The 24543-nt window shown below is 38.7% G+C and overlaps 1 protein-coding gene across 1 annotated transcript in view; it reads right to left on the bottom strand.

Annotated features, from left to right (window-relative positions):
• Positions 1-3851: 3851 nt before the first annotated feature.
• LOC103517731 (hyccin) overlaps positions 3852-24543 on the bottom strand; it is a 35689-nt gene continuing 14997 nt past the window's right edge. The window contains exon 7 of the mRNA XM_026829724.1: positions 3852-4069. Coding sequence (XP_026685525.1) covers positions 3906-4069 — 164 coding nt within the window. The 3' untranslated portion in view covers positions 3852-3905. The remainder of the gene's footprint in view (positions 4070-24543) is intronic.

The following is a 24543-nucleotide window of genomic DNA, read 5'->3' on the forward strand; positions in this document are numbered from 1 at the left end:
GAGAGAGAAAGAGAAAGAGAGAGAGAGAAAGAGAAAGAGAGAGAGAGAGAGAGAGAGAGAGAGAGAGAGAGAGAGAGAGAGAGAGAGAGAGAGATATCAAGAAAACATAATAATAACAAAATAGTAAAAAAAAAAAAATACACCACTCTTGTTCCACAGTACAAGATCCCTGAATTGACAGGAATCTTAGTGTGGACAATAGACATGGAAAAAGAATGAAATGAAATAACAAATAAATTTGTCTTTCATTTTTTTACCCCATGAAATTTTCTTATTATACAATGCAGTGCAGAAAAATGTACGAATAGAATACTTATACCTTGTTTATCCTGCTCGAATGAGACTAAAAAGTCCCTTTACCCCAGCAGTCTAAACAAGGTCTCGTGTATTTTATGGGTTTAACAACTCAATACAATACATGATATTTACAACAGGTTTAACAGCAACAACAACATGAAATAAATATTTATGTCAAATAAATTACAAATTACAGGTGAAACAACGGGAGTCGTTCAAACTAACCATCCCCCCGTATGGGGCGAATAATGATACGGCCCTGTGGTACCTAGTATCCGGCCTGTCTGTCTTGGTGATATTGTCGGCCGTGTATTTCTTCCGGAGGAGAAAATGAGGCCGTGTGAGGCCGAGAGGTGAGAGATAGATGTTAAAGTTCCCTCTATCAAACCTCTGAAAAAAAAAAGTTCAATGTAGGTACGAACGTTAGTCAGGGTTGCAAATTTTTGCTTCTAATATACACACTTGAAGACTTGGTAACTTTGTGAAGGGTCCATTTCTAAAGCAGTCTACACTTGTGTTGGAATAACATCAATGACCTGATGAGAAATTTCTCTAATGGGAGAATTTTTAACGATCCAAAAGGGAGGTTTTTAAAACTCCTGTTTGGAAGTTTGGACCATTAAAAATTCTCTCATTAGGTCATTGGTGAAACCCACCATAGGTGTATTTCACTTTCGGGAAACCTTTGGAAACTGAACCAATTCCGATGGCACGCCATCTATTATTTCCCATGGTTTGGTACTGGCTCCTTTTCCCGAAAGGAAAATAAACCAGCTAAAAGTCTGTCTGGAGGACGTTAAACAGGTAGTAGACCAGCTTGGTCTTTCTGGGGGGACGTTAAACAGGGAGTAGATCAGCTTAGTCTAGCTGGAGGACGTTAAACAGGTAGTAGACCAGCTTGGTCTTTCTGGGGGGACGTTAAACAGGGACAATACCAGCCTGATTTTCCCTTGCTAAAGAAATAGCAATGGTTCAGTGCGAAGGGCATCCACACATAAAAAGTTTGTAGCCAAAACCAAATGTCAGCCCAAAGCAATCACCCTATTTAGGACTTAGATGCTGACGAAAAACGCCGACCCCATTTGAACACGAGAAAAGGCGAAGTGAAGGAGAAGAAGAAGTTTGTCTACAAGTAGTCTGAGGCACCGCGGCGTAACTCCCGAAAGGTTTGTCCGCTCTTGATGAAATTTGACTAACATGTTAGAGGCCCGGACATTTGCTTTTCAGATTTTGGGGCCCATAGCGTCCTATGTATGAATTTTACATTTCTCTGACCTACTTGTCTATTCTATTTCCTTATTGACTCCTAGTCGCTACAACAAGAGAAGGCGAGGGCCAACTCAGCGGTTCAGCGACTACAGAAACAGAGCGACCTCTCCATTCAGCGACAAATGTCCGACATGAAGCACTTAACCGCTACCAGTCGATCTGTCATTGATAAGTTGCAGAATATTGAGGAGAAAGGTAAGATGAAAGTTTGACTGTTTTATAGAGGGACTTTCTTATATTCTATCTTGTTCTTATAATATAAGATTAACTTATTATTTTTCTTTATTCTTGAAAATGTTACATGTGATTTATTTTATCAATCAAAATATGATAGACTTTTGTCCTACTGGCAGTACAAACAAGATATATTCTCTTCTAACTTTATCCAGCCTGAGTGGGGCCGGGGAAAGAAAACTCAGTATACCTTGAATTTCAAGCACAGAGCCAATTTATTTTTACTTTCTATTTTTTCTTTCCTCTCCAGGGATTCGAATCCTCAAGCTCGCCCTCAACTGTCGCAAGTACATGACCTGCGAGGAGATCGCCCTGATGACGTCACACATCTCTCTCCCCTCCCCTCCCTCCCATTCTACCATCCAACCTACCCCTCCTACCCATTCTGACTCTACCACCCAACCTTCCCCACCCCTGGGCGGGAGCACACTAACCCAACCTTCCCTTTCTTCCCCACCCATGGGCGGATTTATTTTTAATTTGACCCTTTTATTTTTACTTACTATTTTTTCTTTCCTCTCCAGGGATTCGAATCCTCAAGCTCGCCCTCAACTGTCGCAAGTACATGACCTGCGAGGAGATCGCCCTGATGACGTCACACATCTCTCTCCCCTCCCCTCCCTCCCATTCTGACTCTACCACCCAACCTTCCCCACCCCTGGGCGGGAGCACACTAACCCAACCTTCCCTTTCTTCCCCACCCATGGGCGGGGGCACACTGGACCGGATCTGGACGCAAGTGAACGCCACCACTCTACAGACGCAACTGCTGGCCAAGCAGCGCTCGAAACTGGTCCAGGAGAACCTGTACCTGACCAAACTCCTGCAGCATTATCTGAGCACGCTGTCCCAGCAGGGAAGCAAACCGGGGACGAAATAGACCCCTCGGATTTGATCCCCGTGATGGGGCGGTTCAAGGGAAAAAAAAATAGTCCCAGACCAGACCAAAGGCTGAAAATGATAGTCCTTCTTTATACTACTCGAAAGAGGAAGACGCGAGAGAAAAGGGATGGAGACCTCTCTGGTCGGTTTCACCAATATTATTTCAGCCTCTAGAAGGCTTGTTTTAAGCCAACAGCCTGTTGTGTTCCATTTGATTTGTATAGGCTTAACAGTAAAGCTAACAGGGTTGTTAGGCTGGGGCTAAAAAGAAGGTTGGTGAAACCCATCCCAAAACTATAATATTACTGAATTTAGGTACATAGATAAATGGTGTTTCTTTTATTTTTATGTAGCCTGTCTCCTCTTTTAACTCACCTTCCCCCACTTCACACCAAGTACTCAGCATATCACCAGGGCTCATCAGCCGGCTGTTTCATTCATATTCAAACTGGAAATGTCTCTCAATCCCCTCGACTGTTTCACTGAGTGTTTCACTCACCTCATCACCCAGCATATCACTAGGGCTCATCAGCCGGCTGTTTCATTCATATTCAGCATGCCAAAACTATAATATTACTGAATTTAGGTACATAGATAAATGGTGTTTCTTTTATTTTTATGTAGCCTGTCTTCTCTTTTAACTCACCTTCCCCCACTTCACACCAAGTACTCAGCATATCACCAGTGCCCTAAATCACCAAAGTATGGAAAAGTATCTTACAAGTGTAATAGCCAATGGAAAAGCAGAATTTTGAATTTGGACGATCATTTGATTTGTATAGGCTTAACAGTTAAGCTAACAGGGTTGTTAGGCTGGGGCTAAAAAGAAGGTTGGTGAAACCCATCCCTAAACTATAATAATACTGAATTTAGGTAGATAAATGTGTTTCTTTTATTTTTATGTAGCCTGTCTTCTCTTTTAACTCACCTTCCCCCACTTCACACAAAGTACTCAGCATATCACCAGAACTCATCAGCCGGCTGTTTCATTCATATTTAAACTGGAAATGTCCGAGCCTAGCTCAACGCCCTCGTCTGTCTCAACCCCCTCGACTGTTTCACTGAGTGTTTCACTCACCTCATCACCCAGCATATCACTAGGGCTCATCAGCCGGCTGTTTCATTCATATTCAAGCTGGAAATGTCCGAGCCTAGCTCAACCCCCTCGTCTGTTTCACTGAGTGTTTCACTCACCTCATCACTCAGCATATCACTAGGGCTCATCAGCCGGCTGTTTCATTCATATTTAAGCTGGAAATGTCCGAGCCTAGCTCAACCCCCTCGTCTGTTTCACTGAGTGTTTCACCGTTCATGTTGATCTTGGTGAGAGATTGCTGTTTGGACACTTTGGATGACACGGAGATCAGCTTCTCTTTCGTCTTTTTACCTGAGGGAGAAGGAAAGCAGACCCTTTATTAGCCATAATGATGAATTGTGCCCTAACTTAGACCTAACAGCTTAACTCCATACACAAAAAACCCAATCTGAGGCTTAGGTGTGGGGGCTAGACAGCCCTAAAGGATGGGTTAACAGGGTGTCTACCAAAATGGAAAAATAAAATTCCCTGACTTTTCTCGGTTTTCCAGTCCATTTTTCCAAATTTCCAGTCTACTTTTTTAACAAAGGTGTCTACCAAAATGGAAAAATAAAATTCCCTGACTTTTCTCGGTTTTCCAGTCCATTTTTTCCAAATTTCCAGTTACTTTTTCACTTGTGCCCTAACTTAGACCTAACAGCTTAACTCCATACACAAAAAGCCCAATCTGAGGCTTAGGTGTAGGGGCTAGACAGCCCTAAAGGATGGGTTAACAGGGTGTCTGCCAAAATGGAAAAATAAAATTCCCTGACTTTTCTCGGTTTTCCAGTCCATTTTTTCCAAATTTCCAGTCTACTTTTTCAAGATTTTCCACCCGGAGCGGACGTTCTCCTGAACGGATAATGTTCGTTTTCGGAACGGCTGGTTTTCTCCTATCCTGTCCTCCTTTCTTCGATTTCGGAACGATAAGACCTTGTTATTACAGTTCCCTCTATGAAACCTCTTGGGGAGTCTTGGGTTAAAAAATAAGAGGAAAAAAAGCTGAACACACGGCAGTGCATCAGGCCAAATTACATTGTACTTACATGGCAAAATAGAGGGCATAGAGGAATTCTAACAGTAGAGAAGGGGAGAGAGGTATACGTATGTCTGAGTTTGAGGGTTTCAGACTGGACTCCTTGGTGAAACCTTGAGATACGAGTCTGAAAAAAGAAAATGAAGGTATACAACATAGTCTAATGATTTTTTACTTGGTGGCAAGTTTTGATACAAGAATTTCACGAATGGATGTGTTAGCTCCCATGGCGTAGTGGTCACTGCATTCGCCTTGCACGCGGGAGACCCGGGTTCGATTCCCGGCGGGGTCAAGAAATTTGTACCATGGAAATGATTGGTCCCGTGACTGGCTGTTGCGGGGCCCACTCAGCCTCGTGAGTAAAATGAGTAGCTATGACATGTAAATGCGCATAGCGATCGGTGCCAGCATGGTAGGTAAACATTGGTTGTTAGGATTATTGAGATATAGATAGGAAAAAGGATAATATCTGCCCTGGGTGGGAATCAAACCCATGGTCTAGCACTTAAAAGGCAGATGTGTTACCAAGTATTATGAACAGATTTGTGTAACATTTTTATACAAATATCTGCCTGTGGTATGCTTGTGCTTTCTGAGTTGACATGCAATTATATTATTATTTACACACTTGTGATCACATATGTTGGATTTGCTTTGGTACTATGTTAAATTTTTATTACATTCTATTTTGTCTTTTTCTCTATTGAAAGGTAACAATACCCACTGTAAAGCCTTCAAGGAATATCCCAAATCTATTTAGTAGCTGATGACCAGCTTCTTACACAAAATTTGGTCAATCTTTTAACACCTAGTTTTCTTTAGCATATGAGTTTGAATATTACACTTTCATAGTCTGTATTAATTGTGAGACAGGCCAAAGGGAGAGCTTTTATGTCACAAGGGTCTTGAACCTTGACCAAAATTACACTTTACCTAGATGAGATTTTACCTTATTGACGTTATAAGTACTGCAGAAAACTTCATTCCTGTAGACCGAGGACTTCGGGTCCTTTTTGGTAATGATATGAAGAGATTTACTTACATGTTGTGATATTACAGATGGATTATTTAAAATGATAAAAATTTACATGGAAGATTTAAATGAGATATTTATTAACTTCAAAGAAACTACTTGAAGCAGTTGAAGCCTGGAATCTGGATTAACTGGACAGCGACAGCCTTCCAAAATCCACTAATCAGCTATCTACTAATCACTATTCACTAATCAGTAATCAGCAGCAGCGAGTGGCTAAAAAAGTAGGTTGAAAAAACAGCTGATGAAAAAGTAAACAAAAGTGAAATGACCTCTATGAGGCCGTGGTTATGAACAGGGCTGAGATGAGCTCGGACGACGTGAGATAGCTGTCCCGGCGGCAATTTTTAAAATTCATTTTATAGTCACAAATTACTTGCTATTTGCTCAAGATGAAAAGATTTGTGTAGTATACCTATTTATTTTTTTCAATCAAATTGATTTCAATACCTACATCAGTTACGACAAATAAGTCTAATACCTAACTATTGTGATTTTTTGTCCGCCGAAAAAAAATAAAGGTAATGCTGTTGATGCCTAATATAAATAAAAAGGCATTCCTGTAGGACTTGTGTATTGAATTATTGTTAATCCTCAATTAAACTCAGCAACATAAAAGTTGTGACTTCGCCAAAATCAGTAGTTCTATGTAATTTAGCTAGATACGAGAATTTTCAAAGAAATTCTATTTTGCCATTACATACCATGTTTAAAACCAGACACCATAAAGGGAAACCTTTAGGTTTAGAATTTAGAGTTAGTAAACCCCAAATAAAATTTAGCAACAACGGAAAAAAAGTTGTGATTTCGCCAAAACCAATAGCAATTTAGCTAGAAACGAGAATTTTTTGCAAGTACAATAAATATTGAAATTTTAGTTAATTTTTTCCGAGTTACACGTTTAAGTACCTTTATTTTGTACCCTATATTTTATTGTTGATTTTGTTTATCAGGTGATGAGATTCCAATACTTTATTTTGTTTTTCAAACATGCAATTAAATAGTTGTTCTTTTGGTACACCTTTAGTTTAGGTCCATCTAAAAAAAAAAAAAAATGATTCTTATGATGGATGATTAAGGGAATATAATATACTGGCTTTAGAAGAGATCTAAATGTAGTTTTCGAAGTCTGAAATTTGAAAAAAGTCACCAAATGAGCCTAAACTAAAGGTTTACCGTTTTTATTAGGCTGCTAGTTGTATAAAATAGAATGCATTTTTAAAATATTTTTGTAATAAAAAATTGATTTTTTTTTTCTAATGAAAGTAACCATGTGTCGATTTTATTTTCTGTTCTCATTTTTGAACGATATGAGTTCCATGTAGAAAATGTGAAAATTACTTAAGATAACAGCAACAATGAACTCGACGATTTTTTTATATATACAGGGTGTCCCGCGAACGACTGTACAACGCTTGAGTAGAAAATGTGAAAATTACGTAATAGGTTGTCAATCTCAAGCATTAGATAACAGCAACAATGAACTCGACGATTTTTTTTATATGTATATATGTACATATAAATAGGTAGGTAGGTAGCTACCTACTTGTGGGAAATTTTATCTCATTTTAGATTTTGGCCCCTGTCGGTTATTTCAGGGTGTCCCGCGAACGACTGTACAACGCTTGAGGGTTGATGCAGCACCTAAAGGGCTACCAGAAAAAGCTATCTGGACAGATCCGATTTTCAACAGGGGCGGAGTTATGAAGGATTTTCTGTTTTTCAACCTATCTTTATTGGTTCAAGAGATAAAGGCGTTTTAAGAGGACAAGGTATGAAAAATGTTGAAAAACAGAAAATCCTTCATAACTCCGCCCCTGTTGAAAATCGGATCTGTCCAGATAGCTTTTTCTGGTAGCCCTTTAGGTCCTGCATCAACCCTCAAGCGTTGTACAGTCGTTCGCGGGACACCCTGTATATGTACATATAAATAGGTAGGTAGGTAGCTACCTACTTGTGGGAAATTTTATCTCATTTTAGATTTTGGCCCCTGTCGGTTATTTGAAAAAAAAAAAACCTGTGGTGATCAGACTCTTTGACCCTGCAAAAAAAATCCTGATGTTTCAAAATTAAAATATACCTAGTCTATGATAAACGCGTCTAATTAAAATATTAAGAAAATATCGAAACGGATCACTTATATTTTGATAAGTAGGTTGAAAAAACAGCTGATGAAAAGGTAAACAAAAGTGAAATGACCTCTATGAAGATAGCTATGACCTTGAAATATTGATATAAATCAGTGGCGGACCGTGGGCTCATCTTGTGGGCAGTCTTTCAAAGTTCAAAAAAACCCACAAAAATGAGTTTATATCTAGAGAAAAATGCTTTAAAAATTATTTATATCTCTTTTTAAAATTTAAAGCTGATTTATTACAGATCATAGTAATTTTTGCTGGAAATCCACGAAATTTTATCCGCATCAAATTGATATCTCTTTTTAAAATTTAAAGCTGATTTATTACAGATCATAGTAATTTTTGCTGGAAATCCACGAAATTTTATCCGCATCAAATTGCGGAATGAGTTGATCGTGTAAACACGTCTCTCGTGCCGAAAATCAGCTGACTGAAATTTCTGATAACCTTTCGTAGATAAACAAAAATCACTTTTCAAAAAAGTAAAAAAAAAACATTCTTCGTTGTGTTTTCAGGAAGGAACTTTTCAAGCCGATCAAGATTTTCTTTTCATTCAACTTTATTCAATCTGAGAAAATGAGCAAGTCTTACCATGAAGACAGCGATCTTCTGTTGTACTTCCATCACAATTCGTTCTATTCTCAAAAGGTAAGTTAGATCAGTTCACGAAACAGTCCGTTCACCTCTGATATACAACAAATGTTGGAACCTGTTGAAATCCAGTCTTGTGTTAAGAGGCGGATCAAACGCCCGTGGGCGAAGCTATAATATGAATTAGATGGGTGCTACTCTTGGGGTTGTCTGGCACACCTTGCTTTCTCTCCAATATAAATAATGCAGTGGGCACAGGAAGTTACACTCAATACTCTGTTCCTGTGTCCCTGACAATGTAAAGCCTTCCTGAGTCCCTTCCATATGCCATTGCAACATGTACTTCACCCATGTAGGATTTGCTACACTAACAAGGAAGTGTGTTGTCTGTGGGCCTTGAGATACCATGATAAACAAGTAATGAGAAAAGTAATGATTGTCTTATGTAACAGTATGTTTGCATGTATTAAGTGTTTTTTGTTTACAATGCAGGTACCATACAATTTAGCTGAGATTGAATTCTCACCTTCCCATTTACCTGTAGAGTGACTTGATCCCTTAACAACTATGCACAGTAAAGTCATTCATTTTCCTCTTCAATAATTGTGTCAAGTGATATTTAATCAATTCAATGCGTTCTAGGTGATCATGACTTTGCACGAGAAAAAATTGAACTTCAAAACTCACCTTGTCAACTTAGCTTCAAATGAGCAATATGAATCTTGGTTCCTTGAAGTCAATCCACTTGGGGAAGTTCCCGTTCTTGTAGATGGTGTCAAAATCATTCCAGACTCAAAGAGAATCATTCAATATGTAGAAGATAACTTCAGCAATGGCTACAAAAGATTGCTACCAACTGACATGGATAGCAAGATGGATGTGATAGCATTGAGAGATGAAATTGATAGTTTACCTGTAGGACTTATAACTAAAGGGGCACCACATCATCCAGATTTTTTGCTCAATCCAAAAAGTCCATTCTTACCATCAAATAGAGCTTTTATGATGGGTATGTTGCTTTGGGAAATTTAGTCCCTTAAAAATTTTAATAGTACCTATGTAAAAAAAAAAAAAAAAAAAAAAGGAATAGGTCATGCCCTGACAGGGCCCTATTTAGGTCTAAACTCTCTTGTCTCTTCAATTTCAGAGTGTTATGACCTCCATTGTTACAGTTCCCTTTGTAGGCACCTATTCTTATGTTAACTTAACCTAACTACTTATTTCTTTTAACCCACCCATGTTTCTGTTCTAGATAACCAGAGCCGTAAACCTCAAGTAATACGAAAGGCAGCTGATGTCAATCCATCAATATCAGACATCCTGTTAGACAAGGCAACCCGTCAAGAGCAATTCAATAAAGAACTGAATAATGTACAAAACTATGAACAAGCTCTAGAGCGAGTTGATGAAGTAATGAACCGAATAGAAGCCATTCTAATAGAAAATAATAAAGGTAATGAAACAAGCATAGCAATAAAGGTAATGAAACTCCCCCTCTGGAGTAAAAAAAAGCAAAAACAAAAGTTCCATGTTTTATTGTTGAAAAAAAAAAATCAGCCCAGTTATGCCCCAAGGGCACCTTTTCAATAAATAAATAAGTAGGTACTTAAATGAAGGTACTTCAACTTAAAACAAAGTGAGATTTTGCACTTCCTTATAATTGCAGTTGGGAGGTAGAGCTCACTATGTAAGAATCATACCATTGCTGTCATGCCATTTTGAAAAAAAAAAAAAAAAATTCAATTTCAGAGTATTATGACCTCCATTGTTACAGTTCCCTTTGTACCTATTCTTATGTTAACTTAACCTAAGTAACTACTTATTTTTTTTTAACCCACCCATGTTTCTGTTCTAGATAACCAGAGCCGTAAACCTCAAGTAATACGAAAGGCAGCCGATGTCAATCCATCAATATCGGACATCCTGTTAGACAAGGCAACCCGCCAAGAGCAATTCAATAAAGAACTGAATAATGTACAAAACTATGAACAAGCTCTAGAGCGAGTTGATGAAGTAATGAACCGAATAGAAGCCATTCTAATAGAAAATAATAAAGGTAATGAAACAAGCATAGCAATAAAGGTAATGAAACTCCCCCTCTGGAGTAAAAAAAAGCAAAAACAAAAGTTCCATGTTTTATTGTTGAAAAAAAAAAATCAGCCCAGTTATGCCCCAAGGGCACCTTTTCAATAAATAAATAAGTAGGTACTTAAATGAAGGTACTTCAACCCAAGGGCACCTTTTCAATAAATAAGTAGGTACTTAAATGAAGGTACTTCAACTTAAAACAAAGAGAGATTTTGCACTTCCTTATAATTGCAGTTGGGAGGTAGAGCTCACTATGTAAGAATCCTACCATTGCTGTCATGTCATTTACAAAAAAAAGCACATAATCAACACTTTTTCGTTGTGAATTTCGGATATTTTATCAGAAATCCCTCACAAAAAATTAAATTGATCCCATATGGGCAAGGAAAACCTAGACCCTTGACAAATGGAGTGTGCCTGAAGGCATGTGATGTGTTCCACTGGACCCCCCACTAAAACCTTTTTCTTCTTATCTGTCAAATTTTTTCATCACAAATTTCGGGCATTTTTTTTAGAAATCCCACTACAACCTTTCCCTTCTCAACCCTATTTCAGAAAAGCCCAAAACGTTTGTCTACCTCTTCTCCACCGATTTCACCATGGCCGACATTTCCCTCACCGTTCTCCTCGTGCGGTTAGATCAGCTTGGCCTGTCACACCGTCCATCTACTGTCTACTGTTGTGTCTACCATTTTCACTTTCCAAGAGCGTGAGACTTCAGCAAGCCATTCAAAGTCTCTGAATAATTCAGACTTTTCTTAGAGTGTTCGTTTGTGGTCCGTGGCTTGATTTTTTTCGTCCCAGGTCTAAAGCGACTATCGGTAATATATTATTTTTGAAAATTCTATATATATTTTTTCTTCTTCTTCTTCTTCTTCTTCTTCTTCTTCTTCTTCTTCTTCTTCTTCTTCTTCTTCTTCTTTCTTTCTTTATTATCAACTTTAGGTTGAAATTTGATTGAACTTTTTCGATTTTCTTCATAAATTTATAACGTAGACCTGTTAAGCTAACGGACTGTTAAGTTCCACTTGAATAGTATTATTTATTTCATTGTACATTTGTACAATCCACAGATAGTATTATTTATTTCATTGTACATAAGTTCACCCAGTTTTACTCTGTTCTTAGAGCCTTGAGAGGACCACACTCCCACTATCGCTATGGGCCCAAAAAAGAAAAGCGGCAAAGACAAGCTCGCTAAAATGTCATCCGAGGATCGGTTGCGCTACTTGCAGCATCGCGCTGCGCTAGAAGAAGAAGCGAAGCGCAGGCGCGAACAACTCGTGTCGACCTATTTGAAGAACAAGCTATCCTGAAAAACCCACACTCCCGCTTTCGCCATGGGTCCAAAAAAGAAAAGCGGCAAAGACAAGCTCGCTAAAATGTCATCCGAGGATCGTCTGCGCTACTTGCAGCATCGCGCTGCGCTAGAAGAAGAAGCGAAGCGCAGGCGCGAACAACTCGTGTCGACCTATTTGAAGAACAAGCTGCGCCACGAAGAACTGAGCGCGAAAATTAACAGCGCTAAAATCAACCAGCAGTGGCGCCAGTGTTTGCGCCAGTTGAAAAACAAAGGTGAGAGAAATGAGATAAATAAAGCCTAGGTAGAGCGCGCCTGCCTTGTAAGCGCTAGGTTGGGAGTCCCGCCCAGGGCAAACTTTATAATTTAAGACTTTGGTTTTTGGCCCAAACCAATCAAAACTTTGCAGAGAGGTTCTTTCTAAAATGTAGATCAAAAGTCTCCTGGGGACCAACCTCGAGAAATGTACGGTTCGGCCGCTATTCAAAGCTTTAGTTTTGAAAAAGCTCAAAAATGTTCACTCTTCTCAGGACCTAAGATTTCGGCCCATGTCAATCAAACTTTGCAGAGAGGTTCTTTATAAAATATAGACCAAAAGTTTTCTTGGGACCAACCTCGAGAAATGTACGGTTCGGCCGCTATTCAAAGCTTTAGTTTTGAAAAAGCTCAAAAATGTTCACTCTTCTCAGGACTTTAGATTTCGGTCCAAGTCGATCAAACTTTGCAGAGAGGTTCTTTATAAAATGTAGATCAAAAGTCTCCTTGGGATCAACTTCGAGAAATGTACGGCTCGGCCGCTATTCAAAGCTTTAGTTTTGAAAAAGCTCAAAAATGTTCACTCTTCTCAGGACTTAAGATTTCGGTCCAAGTCAATCAAACTTTGCTATAACTGAGATCTACCCACAAATAATACTTGATTAATTTAAAGGGAATTCTAGTGAACTACATTTTCTGTAAGTAACTTTTAGCTGTATAAATAAAGCCTGGGTAGAGCGCGCCTGCCTTGTAAGCGCTAGGTCGCGAGTCCCGCCCAAGGCAAACTTTACAATTTAGGACTTTGGTTTTTGACCCAAACCAATCAAACCTTTGCAGAGAGGTTCTTTATTAAATGTAGATCAAAAGTCTCCTTGGGACCAACCTCGAGAAATGTACGGCTCGGCCGCTATTCAAAACTTTAGTTCCGAAAAAGCTCGAAAAAGTTCACTCATCTCAGGACTTTAGTTGTCGGCCCATGTCAATCAAACTTTGCAGAGAGGTTCTTTATAAAATGTAGATCAAAAGTCTCCTTGGGACGAACCTCGAGAAATGTACGGTTCGGCTGCTATTCAAAGCTTTAGTTTTGAAAAAGCTCAAAAATGTTCACTCTTCTCAGGACTTAAGATTTCGGTCCAAGTCAATCAAACTTTGCAGAGAGGTTCTTTCTAAAATGTAGATTAAAAGTCTCCTCGGGACCAACCTCGAGAAATTTACGGCTCGGCCGCTATTCAAAACTTTAGTTCCGAAAAAGCTCGAAAAAGTTCACTCATCTCAGGACTTTAGTTGTCGGCCCATGTCAATCAAACTTTGCAGAGAGGTTCTTTATAAAATGTAGATCAAAAGTCTCCTTGGGACCAACTTCGAGAAATGTACGGCTCGGCCGCTATTCTAGAAGTAATTCTGTGATCTCCACAACATTGTAAAGATGCTTTCAGCTTCACCACAAATAATTTTCATGATTCTGGAGAATGAAATGGATTAGAATACATACTTTGTCTTCACTTGACTAGGCTAGTTGAAATTGTATATCTATAATAGTTAGGTACATAGGTTACATTGAAAACACTATAAAAAAAAAAAAACTGAGATCTACCCACAAATAATACTTGATTAATTTAAAGGGAATTCTAGTGAACTACATTTTCTGTAAGTAACTTTTAGCTGTATCAACAACTTTGAGAACTTTAGAAGTGTTTTAGGAAGAAGGTAGCTATAAATAAGTTAGGTACATGAAATAATCCTAGAGATTAGGTACTTCTCAAATCACTGCATAACCAAGACACCAACTTGAAATCTTGTCTGAGTAAACTACAAGGTATGTAATGTAATAGGGCAGGTAGAGTCTAAAGTTAAAGTTGATCCTACAGTAACTCAACCTACAATGGTCACATTTTTAGGTAGGTATCTTACATAAAAAATGGAAAGTAATTTGAGTAGGTTACTTTTCCTTGGGACCAACCTCGAGAAATGTACGGTTCGGCCGCTATTCAAAGCTTTAGTTTTGAAAAAGCTCAAAAATGTTCACTCATCTCAGGACTTTAGTTGTCGGCCCATGTCAATCAAACTTTGCAGAGAGGTTCTTTATGAAATATAGACCAAATGTCTCCTTGGACCGAACCTCGAGAAATGTACGGCTCGGCCGCTATTCTAGAAGTAAAGCAGTGATCTCCACAACATTGTAAAGATACTTTCAGCTTCACCACAAATAATTTTCATTATTCTGGAGAATGAAATGGATTAGAATACATACTTTGTCTTCACTTGACTAGGCTAGCTGAAATTGTATATCTACAATGGTTAGGTACATAGGTTACATTGAAAACACTATACAAAAAAAAAAAATAAAAAAAATAATACAAATAAATCAAATAATACAATGAGTGTTTCGCCATCTCCTGATGGCATCTTCAGAACAACTGATCTTTCATGATCCTATTCCCAGGTCTCAAGGATGACATGCTAACTCTGTGGCAAGGGTTCGAGGTGTCCCTGGAAGTCAAAGGCAAAGTCATTCAAAGTCTCCTGGGCTCACGTTTTGGAAATAAAAGCACTCACATTCTGTTTGTGCCATAGATTCCATAGAATTTGGAATTAATTTTAGATTTTTTTAGCGACCTTTCAGAGGTCTAAAAACACTTCTTCACCACTACTTTAACAAAACACTTTTGAACGGGGTAAAAAGTTAATTTTTACACAGACGATCTCATTGGAACATGAAATTCGTTTTGGAAATAAAAGCACACACATTCTGTTTGTACGTTGTACCATAGAATTTGGAATTAATTTTATATTTTTTAGCGAACTTTCAGAGGTCTAAAAACACTTCTTCACCACTACCTACTTTAACAAAACACTTTTGAACGGGGTAAAAAGTTAATTTTTACACAGACGATCTCGGAAATTTAATCAACTCCGGGGGGGTTTATTATTTGAAATTAAATTCTCACGTTTTGGAAATAAAAGCACTCACATTCTGTTTGTACCATAGATTCCATAGAATTTGGAATTAATTTTAGATTTTTTTAGCGAACTTTCAGAGGTCTAAAAACACTTCTTCACCACTACTTTAACAAAACACTTTTGAACGGGGTAAAAAGTTAATTTTTACACAGACGATCAAATACAACAGGTGTAACTAGAGAATAAAACAGTCCAGTTCAAATTGAACTTGAAAAGGAACAACATATTATTTTGGAGCAACCTCCGTGGCCGAGTGGGTATTATTTTGAAGAGGTTTGATAGAGGAAACTGTAACTGCTAAGGCCTCATCGTCCTGAAAGCGGAGAGAGAAGGAAGACAGGATAGGAGAAAGTCAGCCGTTCCGAGAACGAACCTCAAGTAAATATACCATTGCCCTTCCTTCTTATCTCTACATCCCTGTTATCCCTATAAACTCCGACATAAATATCCCTTTAATATGTCAAAATATATAAGACCTTGGTTAGACTGCGGGGGGTAAAGGAACTTTTCAGTCCTATCCCAGCAGGATAAACAAGGTATATTCTATCCTATTCTATTTCCTTCCCTTCTTCAGATATGACGATCTCAAGCGATCCCAACTGTCCCTCGGCACATCCGACATGAGCCGACTCGACACGAAGTCTACCGAGGCCGCTCTACACCTCAACACGATCATACACGGTGTGGCTCGACATCGCTCCGAACTCAGCCGAACAATGTCGGAAGAGCACGAAGATTTGAGTAGGTTACCTATTTGAAATTAAATTCTCACGTTTTGGAAATAAAAGCACTCACAGTACCATAGAATTTGGAATTAATTTTAGATTTTTTTTAGCGAACTTTCAGAGGTCTTAAAACACTTCTTCACCACTACTTTAACAAAACACTTTTGAACGGGGTAAAAAGTTAATTTTCACACAGACGATCTCGGAAATTTAATCAACTCCGGGGGGGTTTAATTGTTTCAATTTTGATTAATAAAAAAACACTCATCACACGATCAATCGAAAAAAAATGCACTGTCCTTCTTCAACCGATTAAAACAAAATTGTGAAAAAGTAGTAAAGAAAAAAATTTCATTTTGGTCTTCTTCTGAATGCTAGTCCATGAACGTTAAAAATAAGTCCCCCCCTCTCTTCGCCACTTATCTACATTCCTACAAGTTGATAGGAAATCGGAAAATGGTACACACAGCGCTGTCTAACGGATTTGATTCGTACTACGATCAAACTTGGCATGAACATTTCACGACTTTCTATTACTTACCTAAACATTTATTTTAGTGGCATTACCTATTGAATGAACGAAGTGAATTTGGAGTTTTTGAGCTTGATGATTCAGTATTTAACCTGTCTGTCTGTTCCGCCATAAATTTGCTCTTTAAAGGTTGGTTCGCTTAATTTTGATGGCAAACCATGTCAAACACCTAGATTAGGTAGATTTATTTTGCTCTTTCAATTTTTGCAGCCCTTTGAAACTTGCAGCCCTTCGAAAATTTAATAGATAACACGACTTTTAAAGCCAATGAAAACACAATAATGAAATAACAATTTAACCACATAAATAATAATATCTTTATTCATTTATTTAAGAAAAAAACAAATAGGAAAAGAAAAAAAAGTAGGTAAAACGTAAAAAGTTGACAAATCAAATACGTCAGAAACTGGCTATCACAGCATTACAAGCAACTTACCTAACTAAATTAAAATCCTAAAACTAATATACATTATTATACATACATACCTACTTTTGCTTGGAATGCTGTCATAGGGCATAGGTCACCACTACCTACTATACCAGTCATCACAAAATAATAGACTCTTGAGTGAAAGGTATAAACAAGGTTAACGCCAGAGGCGTTCTCTACCACCCAACCCCTAAGAGCTCTATTATTGTGTGGTCAAATTCTCAAATAAATGAGGATAAAATCACATGGCTTCGGCTGGAATTGAACCCGCGCCCTCCTGTTTACTAGGCGAGCGCCTTGACCATTACACCACCTATTTATTTTGTAGGCAATGTAATTTAAAGGAGAATGTTCTCACTACACACGACACGATTTTTTTCCGAACAATGAATTAGAACGGGCCTTTAGATCAGGGATTTCCAACTAGCAGTCCGCGGGCCACATGATACCCGCCAGACCATTTTTATGGCTCGCGAGAAGCTTTTAAGGGGGGGCCCTCGGCATTATTTGATTCTTTCTCCTCAGGATCCGAACTTGACTCTCTGAACCGGGCCATCGCTCAGATCTTTCGCGAGTACGCCGCGTTTACACGCGAGAAACAAACCGCGTACTCTAATCTACTCGATACGGACACTCACTATAATCAACTTCGCGCTACTAACACCTTGGAGGAGATATCGCTACTCAAAACAATACAACGGCTGAGGAGCGAGACTACCGGGAAACGAAACCTAGAGGTGAGTAGCCTGCGTTCACACGCGAGAAACAAACCGCGTACTCTAATCTACTCGATACGGACACTCACTATAATCAACTCCGCACTACCAACACCTTGGAGGAGATATCGCTACTCAAAACAATACAACGGCTGAGGAGCGAGACTACCGGGAAACGAAACCTAGAGGTGAGTAGCCCAGCGAAAGGTCCCGGGTTCGACGTCTTAACTTGACAATCATTTTACAAGTCTGGCTAAAAGTCTGTCTGGGGGACGTTAAACAGGTAGTAGACCAGCTTGGTCTTTCTGGGGGGACGTTAAACAGGGACAATACCAGCCTGATTTTCCCTTGCTAAAGAGGCTAAAAGTCTGTCTGGGAGACCAGCTTGGTCTTTCTGGGGGGACGTTAAACAGGGACAATACCAGCCTGATTTTCCCTTGCTAAAGAAATAGCAATGGTTCAGTGGGAATACGGAGTGAAGTATTGACGGACCTATTCTATTACTTGGCGGTTTAACGAACCACCTTCAGTTTAGATGCGTGCAACTAAAAATTGTGGAGCTTTTCCAATGTCTGTCCTCTCTCCATATAGTTTCTTCACGTAAGTAGCTAGCTAGCTGTACCTACGTTGTTCCAATGGGACAACGAAGCCTCTACATTTATCCTAAGCTACTTACTTACTTGTACTTATTCCTGCTCCGCTCCGAAGCATACAAATCTACTCCTACAATCCTAAATATTTCTAGAAAGAAAAAAAAAGATAGAAATTCAAGAATGCCTGCTTTTACTCAGAAATTTCAGAACACCACCGTTTGTGAAAGGTCACTGGTTCGATTGTAGCTCGGGGCGGATCTTATCCTGAACAAATAATGTTCGTTCTCGGAACGGCTGGCTTTCTCCTATCCTGTCTTCCTTTTCTCTTCGCGTTCGGGACGATAAGACCTCAGCAGTTACAGTTATCGAACTTCTTTATAAAAGTAGCTTTGTCTATGTACTCTATGTTCTACTGATGAATACCTGTTACCTATACCCCCTCCCTCCCTAGCCCTCCCCCTTCTCTCCTTTCCCCTCCCTCCTCGTGAGTTGTATGAAAATTTCATTAACTAAAGAGGACCTAGTCTATCCAACAGGAGTGAGTGAGAGGGGAAAGGGAAAACTTCTTTATAAAAGTAGGTTTGTCTATGTACTCTATGTTCTACTGATGAATACCTGTTACCTATACCCCCTCCCTCCTTAGCCCTCCCCCTTCTCTCCTTCCCCCTCCCTCCTCGTGAGTTGTATGAAAATTTCATTAACTAAAGAGGACCTAGTCTATCCAACAGGAGTGAGTGAGAGAGGAAAGGGAGGAAGGGAAAGAGAGAGGGAAATCACGTCATAGATTGGGAATCAAAGGGATATTGGAAAAGAACAAGGACGTATCAGAGGAGATAGAGAAGAGAGAGGGAGAGAAAGAGAAGAGAGGAGAGAGAGAGGTTGAAAGAAAGAGAGGAAGCAAATAGAGAGGGAGAAAGGAAGAAAGCTGGAAAGAGAGAGAAATAATAGGAATAATAAGTACATAATAGTGTTTACGAGTATTTATACTGCTCGCATAGGACTGAAAAGTCCCTTTACTCCAGCAGTAGTCTACTACTATTATTGCGGTCAAATTCTCAAAATAGGTATCTTGCAGATAAAATTCCATACCTCGGCTGAGATTAAACCCACGCTCTCCTGTTTACCAGGCGAGCGTCTTGACCACTACACCACCAAGGCAGGTAAAACTTGAAATGAAACTTGGAATTCACTTTTTTCGTTCAATAAAGAAAGCTACATAATAGGTAAGGAATTTCTATTATTTATATTGTTTGTAACCCAACACCAGCCTAGCTGAAAGGGTTACAAAAACTTTCAATCAATATTATTATCATAAGCACGTGTCAATAATATTTAGTATATCTCCTTACCTACAACATACATTGTACCTATACGAGTACATACATAAGTATATATTATTATGTAGAGATGCATATTTTGTGACATACATATGAGACACATGTAATCAAGTAGTGTGATAGGTACCTATCCTATAAGTTGGGTGATTGTGATATTGATACGGGTAACATCTGTGACAAGAAATATTAATTTCACTACAGGGTATTTCTGTCGCTATACCGTCAGCTTGGGAACCAATAAATGTCGAAAATACAGAATGTCTAGTGAAAAAAGGAGAAAAAAAATCACGAAACCGGTAATGACAAAACCGATTTTCAGGTAATGACAAAACCGAATTTCTTTTTCTTGTCACAAATAAGTAAGTACATAGCAAGTGAGGCCCCATCTTTACAAGCCTCGTCAGCCGTTCAAAGGTTTAAAGAGAGAAAGAAGGACTCTTTACAAACACCCTATAGCAGGGGTTCTCAAACTTTTTGGGCTGCGGTGTCCTAAATGACCGTTCAAAGTTGTGCGGTGCCCCTACAATGCCTATAGGGCCTATAGAATTTGTCATTTATGAATACCTGGTAGAGTTAGTAGGTGGTGTACACTGTAGGTAGTTATAACTATAACAGAAGCAACGTGAGACAATAGAGTGCAGACCTGAGGGCTAGTTATCCTGGTCTATTTCTAAGTCAGTGTTTGTACAGAATTTGTCACTTATGAATACCTGGTAGAGTTAGTAGGTGGTGTACAGTGTACACTGTAAGTAGTTATAACTATAACAGAAGCAACGTGAGACAATAGAGTGCAGACCTGAGGGCTAGTTATCCTGGTCTATTTCTAAGTCAGTGTTTGTCTGCAGGCTAAATACAAGATTGAAGTAAACAAAGTGAGATATCACCTGGATATATCTATTTCCAGAACTACTTACAGGGTGGCCAATAAAGGAACCAACAACCTAAATTGTTCAGACTGCGGGAGTATAGAGACTTTTCAGTGTCATTCTGGCACTATTAATGCAGGGTAGGTAGATTCCACTGTCGAACTGTTTTGACTTGGCGGGGCGGAGCGCTACCGAGCTCCTTAATTCTATTCTACCTCGGTGGTGTAGTAGTCGCCTGCCTGTAGAGACTTTTCAGTGTCATTCTGGCACTATTAATGCAGGGTAGGTATATTCTACTGTCGAACTGTTTTGACTTGGCGGGGCGGAGCGCTACCGAGCTCCTTAATTCTATTCTACCTCGGTGGTGTAGTAGTCGCCTGCCTGATACCTAAACAGGAGGGCGTGGGTTCAATCTCAGCCGAGATGTGGAATTTTTATCCTCAACATAGTTGGAGATCTGTTTTATCAACTTTAAACATTGTTTTATTTTTCCCTTTTTAAGTAGTCTCCGTAGACTGGTGGGTATCACACGAGGCTTGCACGCCGGAGATCCCGGCTTCGATTCCCGGCGGGGTCGAAGTTTTTTCGGCTCTGTGCTTGGAGTTCGGGGTGCTCTCAGCCTCAACCAGGTCGCCACTCCAAACATAGTCGACCGGCCGTCGATCGACGGGGCGATTCTAAGTTGCCAAGGCAGTGTGGACGGTTCAGTCGACATCGATCGACAGTCGGTCGACTATGTGTGGACACACATTGAGGGTTCACCCGGTATACTAAGGGGAACCTACTGGGAATTTCTTCAGTTCCTAGATTTAGAACCTTCTTAAGATCTTAGGGGTTTACATTGTCTATTTTCGTGTCCCATTAACTCGTCGTCATGTCCCATTACCTCGGTAGGTACCTTGGTAGTAACACATGAAAGCATTAGGTAATAGCCAGCTACTGCCTCTGGCAAAATTGTGACAAACAACAATCAACACTAGATTTGAGCAGAACTGACTAGATGCTACTACCTTGGTGGACGAGAGCTCGTCTGGTAAACGGAAGGTCGCGGGTTCAATCCGAGCCAAGGCATGAAATTCAATGCTTGTTCATGTAAGTACCTACATAGGTACCTATTTGAGATTTCTTTTCCAAATCTTTGATCAATCACTACTTACTTACAGGGTTTTTTTTTATGACTTGATATCGACTCGAACCACCAGCTACAGATCTGAAGTCCACACTCCACAGCACTAACCAACGATACACAATATGTACGAGTTTGTACAATATGTACATATTGATTGATTTGAGCTGGACTGACCAGATGCTACGTATAAATAAGTATAATATGTATCTAAGTAACTGATTTGTACAATATGTACATATTGATTGATTTGAGCTGGACTGACCAGATGCTACGTATAAATAAGTATAATATGTATCTAAGTAACTGATGAACTCATAAAAGAGAGCAATATGAGCTGAATTTCATTGAAGAGACAGAAGAGTAAGGAGACAGCAATATTATTGGTTATTGGGGAGCATAAAACAAAGCAATGGGGTGTGCCTAGCAGTTTTATCCCTAGACATATAGAGTCTGGGGTTATTTTTATTTTATTTTTTCCAAGAGGTCTGATAGAGGGAACTCATGGGAACTGTAACACCAGAGGTCTCTTGTCACAAAAATGAAGAAAGATGGAAAGCAGAACGACAGATGTTCTGAGAACAAACCCTATCTGTTTAGGATAAAATACCAGATCCAATCTAACCACTACATTGACTACACCAGGAGGTTGGATACACCTTAGTTCACCTTACTAAATTCTATGACTTGACTTGGAATCGAACCAACAACCTCCAAGAAGTTCACCTCCTTAATCACTACACCACAGTCAGTAGGTAGGTACATACATTTGTTACAAGTACACTTGTCTAGCCCTGTATGGAAACAGAGGAGGGTTTCTCTCTCTCTCTCTCGTTGGAAACAACAAATTGAACTTTGATCAATCAATAATCAAGCTGTGGCAGGAAAATATTTCAAAAACAAATAAGAGTTGAACACAGATGAAAAAAAATGTAAGAGGAGAGAAGAAAAAAACACAATATGGCTGATAACTGATAACAAACGAATAGTTTCACATTTCACAGTGATCAACAGGGATGGATTTTTTTTTTTTTTTTTTTTTTTTTTTTTTTTTTTTTTTTTTTGGGGGCCAAACTTTTTTTTTTTTTTTTGTGAGGGGCAAACTTTCCAATTCTGAAGGTCATTTTTCTTTGAAATGGGTGGTGCATCATTGACTCTTGAGAAAAAAAAATGGTTGGATGAAAATATGAAAAGATTGAAAGACTTACCTAAATTAAGCTTTTGTTCCTTGAAGCTTCATGAAATCCAAATTAGCTGGGTCAGCAAGTAGGTGAAAATAGCTGGGTGACCCAAGTGCTAGGTTCTACAACTACAAATTTAATAAATGCCTTTCTAGGTGTGCACTTTTGTATTTACCAAGGAAATAATTTATTTTATACTTATCTGCTTACCTACATAGGTATCTAGGTACTTGCACTGACTAAAAAAGAGTTTGAATTTTAACCAACTTTTACGGGAAAAAATACCTAAATAAAACAACTTTTAAGTACTAGTCTGTGGTGTGCACAAATGCAACAGGTTATGAAGCTGACTTTTTGAAGTCCTACAGAATAGCAAGGTTGCTTTAGTTTATTTATTTCTCTCAAATGTATGTACCTACATACTTTACAATCACTTGGACATTTTACTGACCCCCCAATTCTAATGAGTGATTGAACAGCCCCTGAAAAGCATGTCACATCCATTTGCGTTTGTCTATCAATAAAATTGATTCAAAAACCTAGTCTGTGGTGTGCACAAATGCAACAGGTTATGAAGCTGATTTTTTTAAGTCCTACAGAATAGCAAGGTTGCTTTAGTTTTATTTATTTTTCTCAAATGTATGTACCTACATACTTTACAACCACTTGGACATTTTACTGACCCCCCAATTCTAATGAGTGATTGAACGGCCCCTGAAAAGCATGTCACATCCATTTACGTTTGTCTATCAATAAAATTGATTCAAAAACTTTGGGCTTAACCCAGGGTGTATGGCCTGTTCAACAAACAATGCCATAGGTACTCCAAGTAGAGAACAAAATGTAGCAATACTTTGTGCAAGGAGTGTGAAAAGCAGACTAGGTATATGTCAGGATTGTTTTTTGGAATGGTCCTCATATGTATGAACCTTTATCTCTTGCCCACAGTCTCTTGGTGTTTAGGCTAATTTTCAACAGCCATCCTTATTTTAATTTCAATTTTTTGAGCATGAATGCTTGTCACAAATATAGGTACCTAATTATGCAGAAGTCACATCCGTGGAAAAGGAAAGCTCCTTTGTGTATTTAACCTTTCTAACCCCATAATAACACTAATCACTGCTCTAATTGTGAAAACTCCTTCTTGCGTTTAACCTAACCCTATAATAACACTGGTCACTGCTCGTTTGTGCCAGTTCCTTTAGTAGCAATATTCCACGGACGTGACTTCTGCCCAAGTACCCAAATATGTATCATTTTCAATCAATACACTGTGCAATAATTGCATTGTGCTATCTATGATTAATCTTGAACTTGAACCACCAACCAACAGACCTGAAGTCCACCAACATAACTGAGATCTACCCACAAATAATACTTGATTAATTTAAAGGGAATTCTAGTGAACTACATTTTCTGTAAGTAACTTTTAGCTGTATCAACAACTTTGAGAACTTTAGAAGTGTTTTAGGAAGAAGGTAGCTATAAATATAAGTTAGGTACCTTAGGTATTATAATTATATGTTCTCACAATAATCATGAAATAATCCTAGAGATTAGGTACTTCTCAAATCACTGCATAACCAAGACACCAACTTGAAATCTTGTCTGAGTAAACTACAAGGTATGTAATGTAATAGGGCAGGTAGAGTCTAAAGTTAAAGTTGATCCTACAGTAACTCAACCTACAATGGTCACATTTTTAGGTAGGTATCTTACATAAAAAATGGAAAGTAATTTGAGTAGGTTACTTATTTGAAATTAAATTCTCACGTTTTGGAAATAAAAGCACTCACATTCTGTTTGTACCATAGATTCCATAGAATTTGGAATTAATTTTAGATTTTTTTAGCGAACTTTCAGAGGTCTAAAAACACT

The sequence above is a fragment of the Diaphorina citri genome, unplaced genomic scaffold, assembly GCF_000475195.1.
Source record: "Diaphorina citri unplaced genomic scaffold, Diaci psyllid genome assembly version 1.1 scaffold1940, whole genome shotgun sequence".
In the NCBI taxonomy this organism is placed as follows: Eukaryota; Metazoa; Arthropoda; class Insecta; order Hemiptera; family Psyllidae; genus Diaphorina; species Diaphorina citri.